This window comes from Aulonocara stuartgranti (assembly GCF_965226115.1).
Source record: "Aulonocara stuartgranti genome assembly, chromosome: 15".
NCBI classification, from domain to species: Eukaryota; Metazoa; Chordata; class Actinopteri; order Cichliformes; family Cichlidae; genus Aulonocara; species Aulonocara stuartgranti.
This window is the reverse complement of record NC_138951.1, coordinates 26,282,477-26,300,382: the sequence shown is the minus strand read 5'-3', so window position 1 is coordinate 26,300,382 and position 17,906 is coordinate 26,282,477. Positions and strand designations below refer to the sequence as shown.

Here is a 17,906-nt window from a genome sequence, read left to right as displayed (position 1 = left end):
ATTGATTTGATAAGTGATGCGGCCGATAGCTGTGACCTTCACCACTCTGTGATAAATCAGTGCACGGGTTTCACTGTGCAGAGCTCTAAAAGTTACAACTAAAATTTTAAAATGAACCCTAAAATTTACAGGCAACCAATGAAGAGAAGCCAAAACTGGAGTAATGTGTGACCTCTTGTTTGTACCAGTTAAAAGTCTTGCCGCTGCATTCTGTACAGACTGAAGGCGATCCAGAGCTGATTTGTTGAGACACGTAAAAAGACCGTTACAATAATCCAAACGAGAAGAGATAAAAGCATGAAGAATCATCTCAAGTTCTGCCTTTGACACCAGTAGCCTGAGTTTAGAAATGTTTCTTAGATGATAAAAACAGTTCCGGGCAAGTTGTTTAGAGTGTTTCTCAAGAGACATTGAACTGTCAAATATAACACCTAAGTTTCTGAGACTCGACTGAAATGAAGGGTCTAAAAAACTGATATGCTGCCTAATTTCTTGATTATTGCACCTAATTTCAGGTGCAATAATCAAGGTTTCTGTTTTATCTGCATTTAACTGAAGGAAATTGTCATTTAACCATTGTTTGATTTCTGACAGACAATTATTTAAACAAGACAATTTATACAACTCAGAAGCTTTGAAAGAACAGTACAACTGAATGTCATCAGCATAGAGATGATAAGAAATATTATTGTAACGTCTGATAATGTGGCCTAGAGGGAGTATATACAGCAAAAAGAGAATAGGACCTAAAACAGATCCTTGAGGTACCCCAGAAGACAGAACTGATGTTTCCGACAGCACATGATTTATACAGACAGTAAAGGATCTCTCAGATAGATACGACATAAACCATTTTAAAACAACACCAGTAATCCCAAACAAGTCCTTCAGCCTATTTATCATGATGCTGTGATCAACAGTATCAAAAGCAGAGCTGAGATCCAACATAACCAGAACAGTGTACTCTCCAGAGTCTGCTGCCATCAGAATGTCACTAGACACCAGACTGGAAAATGTCCAGAACATTGTTCTTTTCCAAAAAGTTGTTAAGTTGTTCTGCAACTGTTTTTTCCAAGATCTTTGACACCAATGATAATTTTGATATCGGCCTGTAACTGCTTGGAAGAGATGGGTCCAAATTTGGTTTCTTTAATATTGGTTCAACAATAGCTTGTTTAAAATAGCTGGGAACTGAGCCAGTATAAAGAGAAGTATTAATTATTTCTCCGTCTCTGGGCTGGGGCCCTGGCCGGGCCTCGGGGGCTTGGGTCCTGGTTGGCCTGGGCCCCCTTTCCCTGGCGGGTCGCGGAGTATGGGGGTGCCTACTGGGGTCAGCAGGGGAGCTGGCCCCAGGGAGGGGTCACTTGCCCCTCCCTTCCTTCCCTCCCCATCTCCAGCAGCCTCCCTCTTCCCGCTCCACCACAACCACCCACACATGCAGGGCCTTGGAGTAGGGGTATGTCACCAGGGTGCAGAGGAGGCTACCCCCCCCCGTCCCCTTCTGGCTGCCTCTGCCTCAATTTTATCCCACAACTTAGACATTCACATTACTCACACTCTCATTACACATACATATAGGATCTTGGGGGTGGGAACGCTACACGGACTCCAAAAGACCATCAGGGTGTACACCTCACCCCTGGCGTCGTTGCCCACCTCTCAATTTTAAATACATGTAGACATTGAGGGCTAGCAGGAGGGACTATGCGCTTACCTGCTGCTCTCTGGCAGGTAGCTCCATGCCCTCCTGGGTTTTAAATGCACCTTAGAACACACATGCATCAACACTACAATGAGCGGGTGGAGGGAGGTTTGGAGTCTTCTCTCACCCCCATTCTCTGCGACCTGCTGGAGCGGGGGGGCTAGGAGGAGGAGTTGGCTGTCCGACTGCGGTCTGGAGTGTGGGGCCTCCCTGCTGCTGCGGAGTCGGGGCGGTCTGCCTCTCCCCACCGCAGGGAAAAGGGTAACACGGTCTGGGTGCAGTTCCCCCCTCCAGGGGCAAGGGTACCTAGACCCGGTTCGTAGAGTACGCTTGGGGAGTGTGATCGTGTGTACAGCGTCTCTTTATGTCTGTCTCCACGTTGGTTGAGTGTGGAGTAAGTGCATATGAGAGCATGAGGGTGGGAATGGATGTTTGTATCTGTGTGTGCCTGTAGGTCTGTGTCTATATGTCAGGTTGGGTGTCAGACGCCACCTCTCTGGGGACATCTCAGGCCCTCCAAGGTTTGGAGGTCTATCTCTCCCCCCCCCCCCACCACTTCCCCTGCCAGTGGCGGACTCCCTCAGACATCGGTGCGTTGGTGGTTCTTTGTGTCTGGGGATGGGCGTCCAGGTACACACCGGCTCACTCCTTGCGGCCGCTTATCGGGGCCTGGAGCCTGGGGCTCGCTCGGGCCACTTCGGAGGTGGGGTGCCCCCGGCCTCTCGGCCTGGGGCTCGGTCACTCAGGCACGGCTGGCTGCCGGCGGAGCTCACGGGCGCATCACTGCAACCCCCCCTGGCTTCTGCTCCGCGGCTGCTGAGTGAGCCCTCATCTGGGACTCTCCTCAGCTCTTTCTGGGACAGTGGCGCGGCTGCCCCTCTGTTGGTCTTCCTTGGTCTCTTGTGTTCTGGGGGCCTCTGGATGTCTGGAGTTTTGATCTCCTCCATACCTGCTTCATGCCCTGGAGGACGGGGCTGTGGCCCCCCCACACCCTCTAGCAGATCATTACATGAAGGAACCTTTAAAAAAACAAGCGCGTCCATGCTCACAGGTGTACACACGGGTGATCACACCCACAAACTACACCCTTTTTGGCTCCTACCTCAAAACACACTGTGTTCTGTTGATCTTATGTGCTGCACAATAATGTTTAATATTTAGTATTTACTGTCATATTCCCATATATCATTGTGATGTTGTTTATTCTATTACTCTTGTTCTCTTCTGCTTGTTTTCTTTTTTCTTTCTCAACAGGTGATCCAGGTGATCGATATATGCATTTTCTTTTCTTTTCTTTTTTTCTTTCTGCCCATTCTGTTGTTTTTTGCCCTTCTCCCCCGTCCCTCTTCTCAGCTGTTTTTCTTTCCCTCTTTCTTTCTCCCCTTCTTTCCTCCAGTCAAGTCTGTCCCGTATTCAGCAAGTGAAAATAAAATAAACAATAAAAGGTGAATCAAATGGACCATTATGGCAAGGCTGGGATGGTCAATTTGGTAAAGTAAATCTGTTGGGCATCTTTCTTTGCCTTTAGACAACAATTCTGATGGCAAAAGAGCCAAACGGGACAGGCAAAAAAAAAAAAAAAAAAAAAATTATTTCCAGAATACAGGGGCCAATAGAGTCAAACACACTAATGAAAAATGATGGAGGAAGTACATCAAGGTGGCTTGAAGTCAGTTTCATTCAACCAAGCAGAGCACTGATGTCCTGTAAGGTAACAGGAGTAAAAGAGGACCAGGTATCAGAGGTAAGCAACGTGTCAGTGTGATACTGAGAGGATGATGGAGAAATATTAGACCTGACAGCAGCGACCTTATTAACAAAATAGTTTAAAAAGTCATTACAATCAGATTTAGTATAGACTGGTACATGAGGAATATCAGGAGAGACAATGTTTTTAATTGTATCAAACAATACTCTGGGATTTTTCTTTTTTGAAGCTTTTAGATTAGCAAAATATTCCGTTCTGGCATTTTTTATCATGTCGTTAAGTGAGAAAATTGATTCCTTGAGATGTACCCTATGGACCTCAAGCTTGGAAGCCTTCCATAAACGTTCTAATTTGCAACAATATCTCCTAAAATTTCGAATATTTTCATTTATCCAAGGACAGAAATTTGAAGAATGGACAACATTTAGTTTCAGAGGTGCCACCGTATCTAAAATAGATTTACATTGATTATTAAAAGACAAAATAAGTGAATCCATATCATTTTGAGCCATGCGAGGGACAAACATGGCAGAAAACCTTCTAGCAGCATCCTGGTTTATAATCCGCCTTTGGATCATCAATTTAGGAGGTGAAGGATCCACGTAAAATGACAAATTAAAGAATATACAACTATGGTCACTCACATGGACATCTTCCACACATACATCATGTATATTTAAACCCAGGGAGAAAACAAGATCAAGAGTGTGGCCCTTTGTATGTGTGGGGCCAGAAACATGCTGCTTAAAGTTAACAGACTCAGTGATAGTGATGAGCTCAGCAACAGTGTTACAGGAAGCGTCATCAATATGAAGGTTTAAGTCTCCCAATATTACAACCTTCTCCAGTTTAATGATCGATGTCAGAAGGTCGTTAAATTCAGTTAGAAAGACCCCAGCAGGTCCAGGAGGTCGATAGATTAAAATACAGTAAAAGGTTTTCAGAGAACTGACCTTCATCATCTGTGACTCAAATGAAGAAAAGAAGTCCGAGGTCATCAGTTTGCATATGAGTCTGTCCTGGTAAACAGCAGCAAGTCCTCCACCACGTCCTAAACGACGCGGAGTTCCAATGACAGAACAGCCAGACAGGCAGATTTCATTCAAGTGGACATAATCCTTATTTTGCTGCCACGTCTCAGTCAGACACATAAAATCTAGAGACTCTTTAATAAAAAGATCATTTAGAATAAATGATTTGTTTGCTATAGAGTAGAGATGGACCGATCCGATATTACGTATCGGTATCGGTCCGATACTGACCTAAATTACTGGATCGGATATCGGAGAAAAATAAAAAATGTAATCCGATCCATTAAATATCACGAAAGCACCTCACAAAACTTGCAACACGCCGTAACTCACCTCAGAACGTTAGCACGTCGGAGCAGTATGCATCACGTGATAGAGCGGCTGTGGCATGCTGGACCTGTCGGTGGTCTGGATAGCATTTGGAGCTTCGCTAGCAACCCGGCATTTCATCTCCGACAAAGTTATCCCGAGAGAAGTAAAGCAAGTGTGTAAGTCCATCTCTGAATGTTTGTAAAGCATTCCTGCGTTAAGCTTAACAAGCGACTGCCTCTCCTGCTGCTACTTCAATCATGAAACTGCTTAACGATCAGCTGATCGGCTTTTCTGTCGCGAGTCCGTCTCTCTAGTTTGCTTTTGGCCCATTTTGCACCAGAAAGAGGAAACCAGCGGCTGAACAACAGCAGAACGTTTAAGCTTGATAAGCTGTTGTTAGAATTTATTTAATATTACTTTCTACTCCAGGATCTTTTTCTACGTAGCTGACGCTGGTAACTGTGCAGGGGCGGATCTAGCAAAGTTTAGCCAGGGGGGCCGATAGGGCATTAACAGGGAAAAGGGGGCACAAAGACATACTTTTCTTTCTTATTCTCATTTAAAATGTCTAGCTTTTAATAAATAATTATCTGACACCCAAAGTTTTAATTTGATGTAAAATGAATAGAAGTCAATTACTGTATATAGTGACTATTAAGTCTAATATATATACCCTAGTAAGCTATAGTACTTTTTCCTTTGGGAAGGTACCATCTGTGCAGTCTGCAATTTTGTTGAAGAAAGATGTTGAATCTATTTAATATTTCTTGAAAAATAATTGATTTCTGTGCATTTTTTTTCACACTGCATCAAATTAAGGTTGATTACGTCGATTAAGCATCATGAGGTGGAGCGTGAGGGGTGGTTCCCTATTTTTTATTTATTTATTTTTGTTGTTGCTGGGAGTTGGAACCCTATTAGTTAGGTTGCTTAATATTTATGCTAAGTACTCTTTAAAATACCAGAATAGGGAGGATGGTGTAGGTTTAAGTTTATTAGATTGATCAGTATTGCTGAACTATGAAATATTTTTTTTTGCATACAGGTATAACAGAATAGCTTTAGTGTAGTTGTTGTTTTAAACTTGAGTATGAACTTATACAAAATGCAGCAAGATATTTAAAAAACAGTTTTGTTGATTAAAAAACACTATATCGGATTCATATCGGTATCGGCAGATATCCAAATTTATGATATCGGTATCGGACATAAAAAAGTGGTACGTGCCATCTCTACTATAGAGTGAACGTTTAGCAGGGCGAACCGAATTGATGACGGTTTATCTGCAGAATCTACAGCTGACTGCAGCGGTACTTGAATTAAACCTGTGGACCTGCTGGGCAGGGCGGCGACTCCAGAGTTGGGAATACCCTTGATCGATGAGCAGACGTAGCTGTCACCAGCAAAACGGAAAATGGATGACAGACACAGAGTGAGCAAACTGCTTTCGAGCCATGGGGCTCGGGTCCCAGGCAAACTTCCCCAGCAAACGACAGGAGAGGAATGAATCACATTTTAACTGCAAAATATTCACTTACTCTAATATCATTTATTTATCATTCTGTGATTTGAGTTAAATTTAAGATGTTCGAAATGTTTTCAGAGCGCTCTCATCAGTCTACAGTGTTTCTTTGGTGTTGGTGTGTCTGTGAAACCAAGGATAAAGAAGGAAACTGAGAGGACAAAGACAAAGAGACAACTCTGCAGTGAAGAGAGAGCAAGACCGGCATCGTGGGAAATTAGGTCAGTATGAGGTCACTGATGTTTACATTCACACTCTCCTCCAGCCTGCCTGACAGCTCGCAGTGTGTGTTACATAATTGGCTGTGTGTGTGTGTGTGTGTGTGTGTGTGATCCCTACAGCAGCATCAGTAACACCTCCTTTCTCACAGTCTCACTCTCGTTTCTGATTTTTACACTTTCAGCTGGAAACAGACACAAAGCTGAGTGTGAACCTCTCCGGTGTCAGAAGATCTGTCTTACCCGGGGAGGGCGGCTGGATCTTGGCCTGGAGTGACGGAGGTTTTTTGGCGTCTCCGGCGGGCCCTGCGGCCTCGGGTGGTGGCTCCTCGCCACGCTCCATCTTGCACTCATAGGCGAACAGGTACTGGATGTACTGCTTCTTCAGCGAGCTGGCTGAGCTGCTGGACGTCCCCACGTTTAGCAGGGATGACAGCTCCCTCCACTTCTTATTCTTATTCACCTGAGAGCCACAACGGGAACACGGATTCAGAGACAAGCAGATGGCAGGAACGCACAACCAAATTTATTTACCGATCGATCTCCACGACCTAATGAATGAGGCATTAGCTGAACCCTGAAGGAGGAAGAAGAGGAAACAGAGACAGAGAGAGGATCAGTGCTGCCTCACCATGGCCAGTCCTCCAATGTCACGGACAGCCAGGTACAGCCTGCAGAGGTCTAGTGGCTTCTTCCCGACGGCGGGCAGGTTTGGGACAGGCGTGCCCCTCTCGTCCATGAAAGACAGGTATCGGTCCACCCACAGCTTCCTCTCTGGCTCAGAGCCCATCTCGTACAGCCGGGTGATCTTCTCGTTGGTCATGGTGGCCACGCTGGGCTTCTGCAGAGACACAGACAGCACCTTCAGCTTTCCATATCACAGAGGCGGAGCCAACATGTCAGAGCTGCAAAGGAACCTCTAAATAAGACCGACACACCCACACCTGTCTACAGGTGACAGTTTGCAGCACGTCAGTCATGAGCGGCACTTTAAAACCACTCAGACAGATCTGTCCACGTTACTAATAAACATCCACCAGAAACTCCGAATCAGAGTTCAAGAGGTCAACATGGCAGCAGTCGCTGGCGTGGAGGGAGAAGCACCTCAACCCTCAGCTTTTTGCTGCTTCATCCTACGAAAATCTCAGATCTCCAGAAACAGGTAAAAAAACAGGAAGTTCAGATGAGGTGGACGCCTGCATGACTGTGACATCACCTGCAGCCCGTTCAGAAGTGAACGTTAACCACAGAACGATCTTCTGTGACTTTTAATATAACTACCAACTGCCCCACCCCTCAGGTCTGTTTCTTTTGCTGCTCACATGCTACATTTCATGAAATTAAGCAAATGAACTCAATGAATGATAAAGAAATGGACACAAAATAACATCTGAACCACGCGGATTCATCTCATGCGGTTTGTGTCTGAAAAAAACCGTCTGCAAGTGACGGGATCCGGAGTCAGAGGTTTTTCATCCACGAGCAGCAGGAAGTGTCGATGTAATTAGTGCAAACTGTTGTTGTGTTTGTGCGTTGCGCTGCTTACCGGGCTGCTCGGCGTCCTGAGCCAGGCGTGGCTGCTGATGCCATCGCTGTCCTCGCCGTGACAGGACGACAGGCTGGCCGAGCTGGGGGACATGGGGCAGGGGGTGGGGGGCTGGGACACACACTGTGAGCTGTAGTCCTTTGATACAACACAAACACACACACACACACATATCAGAAGGAGTTGTTTCTTCCTCAGGTTTTCATTCTCACAGCCGGCAGCAGTCTAGGTTGGAGCACCTGCAGTTAGCCGACAGCAGAAACAACATGTCTGCCAACAGCTGGTTAAATGCAGAGAACCAGCCGCTGCTCTCTGGTTAATTACAGCGAACACGGAAGAGTGTGTGTGTGTGTGTGTGTGTGTGTGTGTCTGTCTTTGTTAGAGACGACAGGAAAGGAGTGAAGACACACACTTGTGTGGTTGGTTCTCCTTGGTTTTTGGTGTGTGCTGCTCTGGATGTGAAGCCTTTGTTAAACTAACCACATAGCCTGGTACGGTGGCCCTCAAGGACAAATCAGGGAAACGCACAAAAAAAGCAGCACGTTTGTAAGCAGAGTTGTTCCGGCGTCTCTTGTCATCATCCTGTATGTTCTCATTTCAGTGAAATGTGACTTTTAGCAGCTCTCTCCACCTGTCAGTGCTCATCAAGCATAAAACCCGTCCTGTATAAAATGTCACTCAACACAGATTCAATAAATGCTCACGCTGATGAAGCCGTCTCCTGTAGGTGGTGACGGTTTACGCCGATCGGGTTTCCTCTCGTTATCGAGGGAACAAGAACAGACGACTCGCTTCACTTTCCTCGTTTTCTCACATCTATTTTGAAGTTTCTCTGACAGTTGACATAAAAAACATCACCTAACTTGTGGAGTGTCAAACCGCTTCCGCATGAAACGCAAACTGGGAAAAATTAGCAGCGGCGGCGTCTAATGAGGAAGCCAAGCTGAGACTCTCCTGCAAACAAAGCAGCCTCCGCTCATCACCTGAACCGCCTCGCGTAACCCCGACTGCCACAAACAGCTCGGCAGCGGATGTGATCAAGGCCGACACTTCGCTGTTAGATAACGAGGTGAAGAGAGTCAGAGAGAGCAGTGAGGAGGAGGAGAAACTCTGCAGCTGCTAAGCCGAGTGAGGAAAACAAGAAGAAACAGACAAGAGAAAAGAGAGCGCCGCTCTCCGCCTCGTGTTGGTTATTTTGGGTTTCTGTTACTCTTCCAAACCAGCTGATGAAGCAAAGACGGGTTCAGGTGTAATGAGTGGCATGCTGCTAGGAGTAAACTGATCAGTGCTGTCAGCCATGATGAAGAGAACTGCCTGAGAGGAAGGGTGAAACTTGGGGGAATCGCTCTCCTACCCCCAGCTTCATTCTCACAAACACAAATAGATCCCGTTTGCACGTTAGCGTCAGCTCAGCATCTGCTGCCACACAGCCTTCACCTTCACGGCAGTAAGCCTTAAAGGCCGTCCACACATACAGACCGACAGAGAGCCTCAGAGATGCAGTGAAATAACCATTCTCAAGGTAAACTCTTTAAAGGATACCGCTGACTGTCAGGTGACAGGTTGGTAAGTATGTTAGAGTCCACAAGGAGCCAACCATCAGCACTGGGTGGGGCTTAAGGCACTGATGGTTCAGCAGTTCATTGGATCACTTCCTACAGGAACCGCCCACAGACCTGCCGTCCCCGACACGCTCAGACGGGTTTATCACTTTTTACAAATTCTCTGTGGATTATTTCCGTTTTAATCACATCAGTGTAAAAAACAGCAGTTAACTTGCTAGCATCGGACCTGCGGCAGGTGCAATTTAATGACATCATCAAATAAACTTCCGACTTAAACTGTGGTAAAATCAGAAGAACTTCAGTTACGAAGAGGCTAAGCTGCTCTCACGTTAGACTGGGCGCTCGTGCATCTGTCTGAGCGTGCTCAGAGAAGAAAGCTCTCTTTTATCCCTACTGCGTCTTGTCTCCTTAATGGCAAATAATTGTCCTTGAACTTTCTGTCATTATTATTGTTATTATTATTTTATAGTATTGTTCTGTTTATTTTTATCCTCCAGCTGCTAAACTAAACTAATTTCCCCTTGTGGGACAATAAAGACATTGAATTGAATTGAAAGCCAGAACCATGACCAAGCAGCTGCTGTAATTGGTTAGTAAAAAGCCAAAGAGGGGTTTGTTACAAGCAAAAAGATTAATCGCACTAAAATGGGAAAAGAACAAGGAAACCGAGTATCACACAGTGGAAAAAACAAATGATGGTGGCTTTGCCATTGGAGCGGATAACATGTATACTGAAAAGGAAATTGGATGGTTTTGAGAAGGTGTGGAGACCATTTGTGAATTTTGTAGAAGGATTTGTATTATCTGAGGAGGATGAGGACTGAGGGCAATGACATTTGATTTGGGATAATGATAAATTTAGGCCTTTAACGGAGTGACAAATCTGATTACTTTTTTGTTTTCTTTTTGCTGTCTGACTGTTTGTAAGTCATTAAAATGTAAAAAATAATAAAGATATTGTTGGGGAAAAAAAATCCAAAGAGAGAAACCTTGGGTTTGGGCTCTCCTACAGGACCAACACCCTCTTTGCTCAGCTCCACCCTTTGCTTGGCATCTGCGTGAGGACCCATCCCTTCAGCTGGCATCATCACGGGGCCTGAAAGACCAAGAGATCAGAATTCATAACCTCCGCAACGTCCAACCAGTCTCTGACAGGTGCTCAGGTCTGCGTTCCTACCTGATGGTGGGGCACTGTAGGGGGGTCCCTGTGGCGTCATCCTCCCAGAGTTACTCCCTGGCTGTTGACTGTAAGGACCTCCAGGACCTGCGTGGCCTCCTGGACCTCCAGGGCCCATTGCACCCAGCGGTGTCATGCCCGGGTAGCTGCCCTGCCTGGAGAGGAAAAAGGATAAATGACCATTACAAAGGCGTGGAACAGGCTGGAACTGTGTTGTTAGAGGAGCCAAAGAAGCAGAGCTGAGGGCTTAGCAGGTCAGAGCACTGACCCAAGCAGGTTTCCATCCAGAACAAATATTAATCCAGTGTCCAGTTTAAAACTGCTGTTGTTATATTAGAAATTTGCTTGGTGGGATAAATAGCAGGTGGCGCTGGTACCATTTAAGCATTGTAGAAGAAGAACATGATGTTTTTAAGAGAGCTTGAATCAAAGTTGAAACATGTTGTGACTGTTAGCTTCAGCTGTGGGTATAAAACAGCAGCAGCAGCAGCAGCAGCCAGCAGAACCACAGAAGAAGTAGTTAGTAAAACGTGTCATTAACCCTCTGTGAGCTATAGCAGACCCTCACAGCTGTCTGCTAACAAACCTACCCATAATGCTCAGAGGGGGCCTGCACAGCAGGCTGCTGGGGCTGAGCACTGGCACTGAGCTGCTGGGAGTGGTGCTGATGAGGGTGGGTAAGAGGGTGGGAGGGGTGGAGGGTGGGAGAGAGGGCAGGTCGACCGGTGTGCCAGGATGGGCTGTGGTAGATGGGTGAGCGAGCGAAGGGAGGTCTGGAAAAATGAAAGGAGGATGGAGGGAGAGAAGGAACAAACGTTCATCAGTCTGAGCCCAAAAATCAAAAACAAGCTTCATCACAATTCAGTCGGCTCCACAGGAGCGCCGGCTTCGTCCTCTGGGAGTTTTCCATGGACACACTGGGAGGTTTGAGCAGATTTAAACTGACTCTAGTTTTTAACCCCTCAATAAGAAAAGTTAGGATGAATTAAGAACTAACAGCATCATTTCACAGATTTATATTTAAAAGCTGCTGATGATTGTGAGGACCAGGCCACCTCACCGAACTGTAGCTAAAGCTCGGTGGGTCAACTCACCTGCTCTGATTGGCTGCTGTAGACGGTGCTGATGATGAGTTGGCACCGGGTCCGGTGGTTGGGACAACCTCAGGTGGCTTACAGCTGGTGTTGGGTCCCGGGGGCCCCATGCCCTGCCCGGTGGCCTGCGGCATGCTAGGTGAGGTCGGGGCCAATGTGCCTCCTCCTGCAGGGTAAGGCCGCCCACCCACACCGGGCCCGGGGCCAGGACCACGGCCCGCTGGGGTGGACGGGCCCTGGCCGTGCATGGGACTGCTGGCGTTCAAGCCCAGGCTGTTGGCCAGGCTGGAGCCCGCGCCCAGGCCCGGCCCGCCATAATGTGGGGGCCGCGGGTAGTTACCTGAGTAGGACCAGACAAGTTACCAGAGATGCAGTGAGAAGTTAGAAAACAAAGTGTTTTTGTGATTTAACCAACCTGGAGGGCCGTACTGCCCATAGGAGTGGCCGGCCTGCTGGTAGGAGCTGTGGTGCATCGGCCCCCCCGGCCCTGGGTGAGGGGTCATTGACGAAGAGGACTGCTGGGGCCCAAACTGAGACCCAGAGGTGCTGCGCTGCATGGTGGGTGGGAAACCTGGAGATGAAGATAAAGGTGGTGGGGGGAAGGGACAGGGTTAGCCTAGCAGTAGCTTAGCTAACATGACAGACTGTAAAAACTCAGAAACCATGAACCTTAAACCTCATTTAACCTCAGACGCTGACATACAAAGATTTAAAATGATTGGTTAATCTACAATAACTCAGTTGTACTGGTGACTTGTACCTCTGTCCTGAGTCATGGCAGACTGGGAGGAATGGGGACCAACATCTGGACCAGGACCTGAGACCTGAGGGGGCATCTGAGAGCCTGAAACAAACAGAGTTGTTACTCCACAGGAACATCAAACGCATCACAGGACCTTGTGATAACACTCATAACTGTGCTCCCACCTGGTCCGCTGGTGGCGGGGGAAAGAGGTCCGGATCGCGATTGGCTGCCAGAGGCAGCGGGGGACGGGGAGGGGGAGGGTCCGGTGCGAGGTGGCGGAGGGAGGCGAGGGGAGACGTGCGGGGAGAATGGAGAACGGGCTGGAGTCCCCTGGTCGCCCTGAGCACTGCCGGAGCCCGATCCCCCCGAACTCACCACCGCCTCTGTGCCAGTGGGCAAATCATCGATGGAGCCGGAGAGGTCCTGAAAGACAGCACAGAGCAGCAGATGATAAAACACCTGTTGGACATTTTTCACACTTGTTACCTGTTTGCATCAACTCAAGTGACTTCTAAGGACAGAAAACGGCCGAGTGCTTTAAACTGAAGACACAACCTCAGCTGACTTCTGTGATTTATGATCATAGTTTAGTCTTTTCCGACAAAACCTGCCACACAGTAAACTGACAGAAACTCATATGTACCTGAACTGAGTGAACCAACCACAACTAGCAGCTGTTCTGATGCACGTTGGACTTTAGCTTTCCGTTTTATTTCTTACTCGTCTTCTGGTGAATCGTTACAGCCGCTGCTGCTTGGTAAATGACATCAGTAACACCCTCACAGGAGGATCATTGACCGCTCTTTGGTGCCGGCTCGTAAACGCCTCCTTCAGCAGACGCCATAATAAGGCAAGGAGGTGGAAACGTCCCAGCTGTAGCACATTAACCTCAAAGCAGCAGAGCTGAGTGGAAACTGCTCTGAGTCTGCAGCTTCTGAAGGAGCGAACGTCACGGCAAACCTCGAACAGAGAGGTCACCATGGACCTTGGTGCAGAGAAAATGGATTTCTAGCTGCGCTTCATCTGTTTTTGATTAACAAGAGCTGACTGTAAGTCATGTACAGAGGTGGAAAAAAACCTGAATATTCACTCGTTAGTGTACAAAATTGCAAAAACTACAAGGAGGAACTACTCGCCAAGAATTAAAGTTTTTTTTGGCTGACTAAAAAGAGGAAAAATCAAAAAGGCTGAACATGAACCTACAGCCAAACACAGCACTGAGGAAAGATTCAAATGGCTGCATCTGTGAGTCTGATTGGTTCAGAGCAATGTAACGGCTGTCATCTGTAAAAACGAGGGTTCATGTGCACACCAATGAAGGAACGTTACACCCCAGTTGAAACCTGCCGAGTCTCCTCATTTCAGTCCACCGAAAGAGTCATTTGGGGCTCAGCGGACAGGCGTCATTAACACTGGACACCCTCACCTGAGAAAGCACCTTTGGATGTGTCCCAAAGCCTGCTATGCTCTCTGGATAGTCGTAGAACACCTATTTTAAGGTTTTTCTTCTTATAAGGATTTATTATTAGTCCCAGTCTCTTATTACAAACCTTTGCTGCCATCAGCACGAATCATGCCAGCTAAAAGCAGGTGAACTGTGTTGTCTTAAATGCAATCTGGCCTCACAGCTCTGCTGTTTTCAGACTTTCATTAAGTTTTTCTTAAAACATGAAGGCTACGCCAACTCCTCCACTGTCTGTGCTCCACATCTCCACAGTTTCAAATTCAGCCTGGCTGTTTTTGTTTGTTCTTGGAGGAAAAATGTGAGTTCTTTGTGGAAAATGTAATTCATCAGGAGAGGCTGAGTCCGTAGAGTAAACAGAGGACTGGACTTTAAAGCAGAAACACATCAGTAACAGAAATAAAAGCAGAGCACCGAGCGGCTGAGAGAAAGAACAGGGAGGAGCAAGCGGAGGTGAAGGAGCCGCCACGGAGCGACGTGCTGCAGGTCGGTGATTTATGGCCGTAATTACCCTGTTTCATTAAAGCCTCGCAGGCTCTGATTGGATGAAGAGAATTTTCCGACCTCATCGCTCATTCGGAGTTTTCCTGCAGAGAGAACAACACGCTTCTCTTTGTTTCTCCAACAGGAGCGAGCCCTCTTCCTCCTCCTCCTCTAACAGACAGCACCTCCCTGAAACAGGTTCTCCATTAAACAGCGATGAACACCGCCGGCGTCATGTGATCACACACCAGAACAGAAAGAGTCAAACATGGAAAAGTGCAGAGGTGCGCTCCAATCATCTGATTGATCTATGGGGATCAATTTTAGAGCAGCTCACGTTTCATTTTTAAATCTAAGTACTTATTGATGATTGCAAGTTATGTTTTTATTGTTGATAATAAATCGGATTAATCACCCAGTCCTACTCAAAAGTTTAAACATTTTAAAACAGAAAGGGACCAGTTCGTGAGTTTGAACGACAAAAAAGATTAAAAACTGTGAAGCTATCTGGCAGAAACAAATCTGTAGACGTGGACCCGTCTCTTCTTCTCTGTCAGTGTTTCTGTCACGTATGTCTTTCCAAGAATTAGGGAAGCGTGTCCTTGTTCGCTGCTAGGTCAAACCCATTTACAGGCGTCAAGCGTTCTTTTCTTCATTTCAGACTGAGCAGACACGGAAAAATGAGCAACCGTCAGCAAAAAACAAACACATTTTGGATTTTTGTCACTGAAACATTGGGACTGAACATCGCCAACTCTGAACTGAAGTCAACTTATTAAAGAATCTGCGAGGCCTTCGGGTGCAGCTGATTTCTGCTGATTTTCTCCTCCTGCAACAGAGCCTTCATCTTTCCACCAGTAGTCGCCATGGCAACTGCATCAGCAGCACGACTTCAAAAGGAGGCTCCAGAAGATAAAGAGGAAAACAGCGAGAGAGGGGTGATGAGGCACAGCAACAGAGACAGAGAGGAGAAGGAGAGAAAAGGAAGGGAAGGAGGACAAGCGAGCGTGAAGGAAAGAGGCGAAGGCAGTGATGGAGCTGGGTGGAGAGGTTGAAGCAGAGCTGCAGCTGAAGGTGGGGAAATTAACAGACTGAAATCATCGAGTGGGATGAAGGTGTGACGTGAACTGAAAGTCACACATTGGTGTTCCTCAAGGCTCCATTCTGGCCTCACTGATGTTTCATAATGAGTTTAATTAAAGATGATGAGCTGTGCCATTGTTCTAGATTCTCTCATGGTGACGTCTGTGTGAGAGAAATTTGAGTGCCAACTTTTTATTATTATAATATGATTAGATGGATTTATAATCTGGGTTTTAAATTCCCATGACCACTGAGATCTCTCTGTTTATACTGCAGACAGAGGTGGTGATGATGGTTAAATTGAAAACCTTTAATACACCTGGGCACTGTGAGAAGGTAACAACCCTAAACCCTCACAAACAGGTGAAATCGTTTCTTTCATTTGGGTAAAGTTTGTCCAACGGCGATATCACACGTCTCTGTACAAACAGGAGAAACACGCAGAGCCAACAACTACAGCGACCAAAAAGTTTAGAAATATAAATGAAAATTAGCCCTGGCTGTTAGGGCTGGGCCATATCATACTGTTCACGGTAATACCGGTATAATTTTGGGCAACAATAGAAGAATGAAATATCGCGATAGAATATGGGTAAAACGCGCATGCGCAGCGCCTTTGTTTTCATACGCACATGGCGGAAAAAGCATGGCGGCGAAAGCAAATCGTTGATTGAAACGGATGAACCAGAATTGGTTTGTAAAAATGCTGCAACTTCAATGGTGTGGAACTGGTTTAGCTTTCGTCCGTCAGATACACAACAAAGCACTATTTTTGGTAGAGCATGCTAGCGGGCCGTCATTATTACCGTGTTTTTGGGAAAATACAGCACACTTAAAATCAATCCTTTGATTTTTCTGAAAATCAACAGTGCCCCTTATAATCCAATGGGCCTTATGTATGAATTCTGGTTGTGTTTACTGACCTCGAAACGATTTTATGTGGTACACGGCGCTCGAAAATCTGTCAAATGTTTTAGTACAACTTTGCTAAGCTACGAAGCCGCACCACTTGATGGATTGTCGGAGAATTACGGCTATCGTAGGCAGGAGCCTCGAGGAGTGATACGTACTGGACTTCAACATAATATTACCGTATTGTGTGTGTATAACCTCTTTTTAAGTTTTGTGGATATTATGCATGGTTATGCTGAGGATATGTCGGCCAGTTTTCACTGGAAATGCCTTTTGGTTAAACTGTCAGCAAGGAATTTGCATTTGCACTGTTACATTTTTATATAACTTTAATTCACATAAAACAGCTGCTTGTTTAAGTGAAAATACATTGATTTTTTTTTTTGCACTAATAAAGCTGTGGAGTTGTAAAGTATTTTGTCTAGTGTCAATTATATCGTCAGTTATATCGTTATTGCAAATTTTCAAATGTATATCGTGATAAATATTTTTGGTCATATCGCCCTGCTCTACTGGCTGTCACGTCATCCTCCTCAAACACTCAGATATGTGTTTCTGCTTCATACACTTTTATTCTTTTATGGTCTCTGCTGTTTTTTTAATCATCATCTTCCTGATTTTCTATGGTGTGTATTCTTGATTACAATCTTCTTGCTTCTGCATCCACTGGTTTTGCAGCTAACCTCTGTAGTAACTCAGGATTCAGCCTGAAGTGAAATGTGGTGAATAAAATCAGTCTGAACTGACTCGTGCTCATCCAGCAGCAGACGTGCTGGCTTGCTAATGGGCTGAGTCTTTTCGGGGTTAAACCTATTTCAAATGTAAATGGCGATTCCCTGCGAGAGCCGTCGCAGGTCGCCATCATTATTTCAGTCGTGTGTTTCTGAGTGGTGCAGCGACACAGGCTGAGGCGGCGGGGGGCCTCAGGCGCTCAGAGCGTGAAACCTGCGAGCTTCAACTCAGAGAAAAGAGGACGGCGTCATTATCGACAACAAGGCCGGCCTGCGGACAGTGGGGGGGCATGAAACGTGTTCAATATGTCACGCAGGCTGAATCACGAGCTATGAGCCTGACAACAAACAGCTCTTATTCTGCTAAAACAGAGCCTGCGGAATCAGAACAGGACAAGAAGTCGGGACTGAAGAAAGCCGACCCACCAGGAGGAAAACTGTCTGACCTCGGCCTCCAAACCTCATGAACAGAACTTTCCACAGATCAACAGAACACAGCCTTAGAACTGCATTCAAACTAAACATTTATTATTATCATTAATATTTATTTTATTACAATAATAATATTTTATATATAAAAACCAAGTCTGATGCAGGTCTGTCACCATATCCGAT

At 46.1% G+C, this 17,906-nt stretch overlaps 1 protein-coding gene across 3 annotated transcripts in view; it reads right to left on the bottom strand.

Moving 5' to 3' along the window:
• arid1b (AT-rich interactive domain 1B) overlaps positions 1–17,906 on the bottom strand; it is a 48,032-nt gene that overhangs the window by 8,021 nt on the left and 22,105 nt on the right. Inside the window, exons 6-15 of one of the 3 annotated variants that reach the window (XM_082506984.1) lie at positions 12,803–13,043; positions 12,636–12,719; positions 12,291–12,446; positions 11,876–12,215; positions 11,372–11,554; positions 10,782–10,936; positions 10,594–10,700; positions 8,040–8,177; positions 7,125–7,334; positions 6,737–6,956 (exon numbers count right to left, since the gene is read on the bottom strand). In XM_082506984.1, coding sequence (XP_082363110.1) covers positions 6,737–6,956; positions 7,125–7,334; positions 8,040–8,177; positions 10,594–10,700; positions 10,782–10,936; positions 11,372–11,554; positions 11,876–12,215; positions 12,291–12,446; positions 12,636–12,719; positions 12,803–13,043 — 1,834 coding nt within the window. The remainder of the gene's footprint in view (positions 1–6,736; positions 6,957–7,124; positions 7,335–8,039; positions 8,178–10,593; positions 10,701–10,781; positions 10,937–11,371; positions 11,555–11,875; positions 12,216–12,290; positions 12,447–12,635; positions 12,720–12,802; positions 13,044–17,906) is intronic. The other 2 variants (XM_082506985.1, XM_082506986.1) reach the window with 2 other exon arrangements.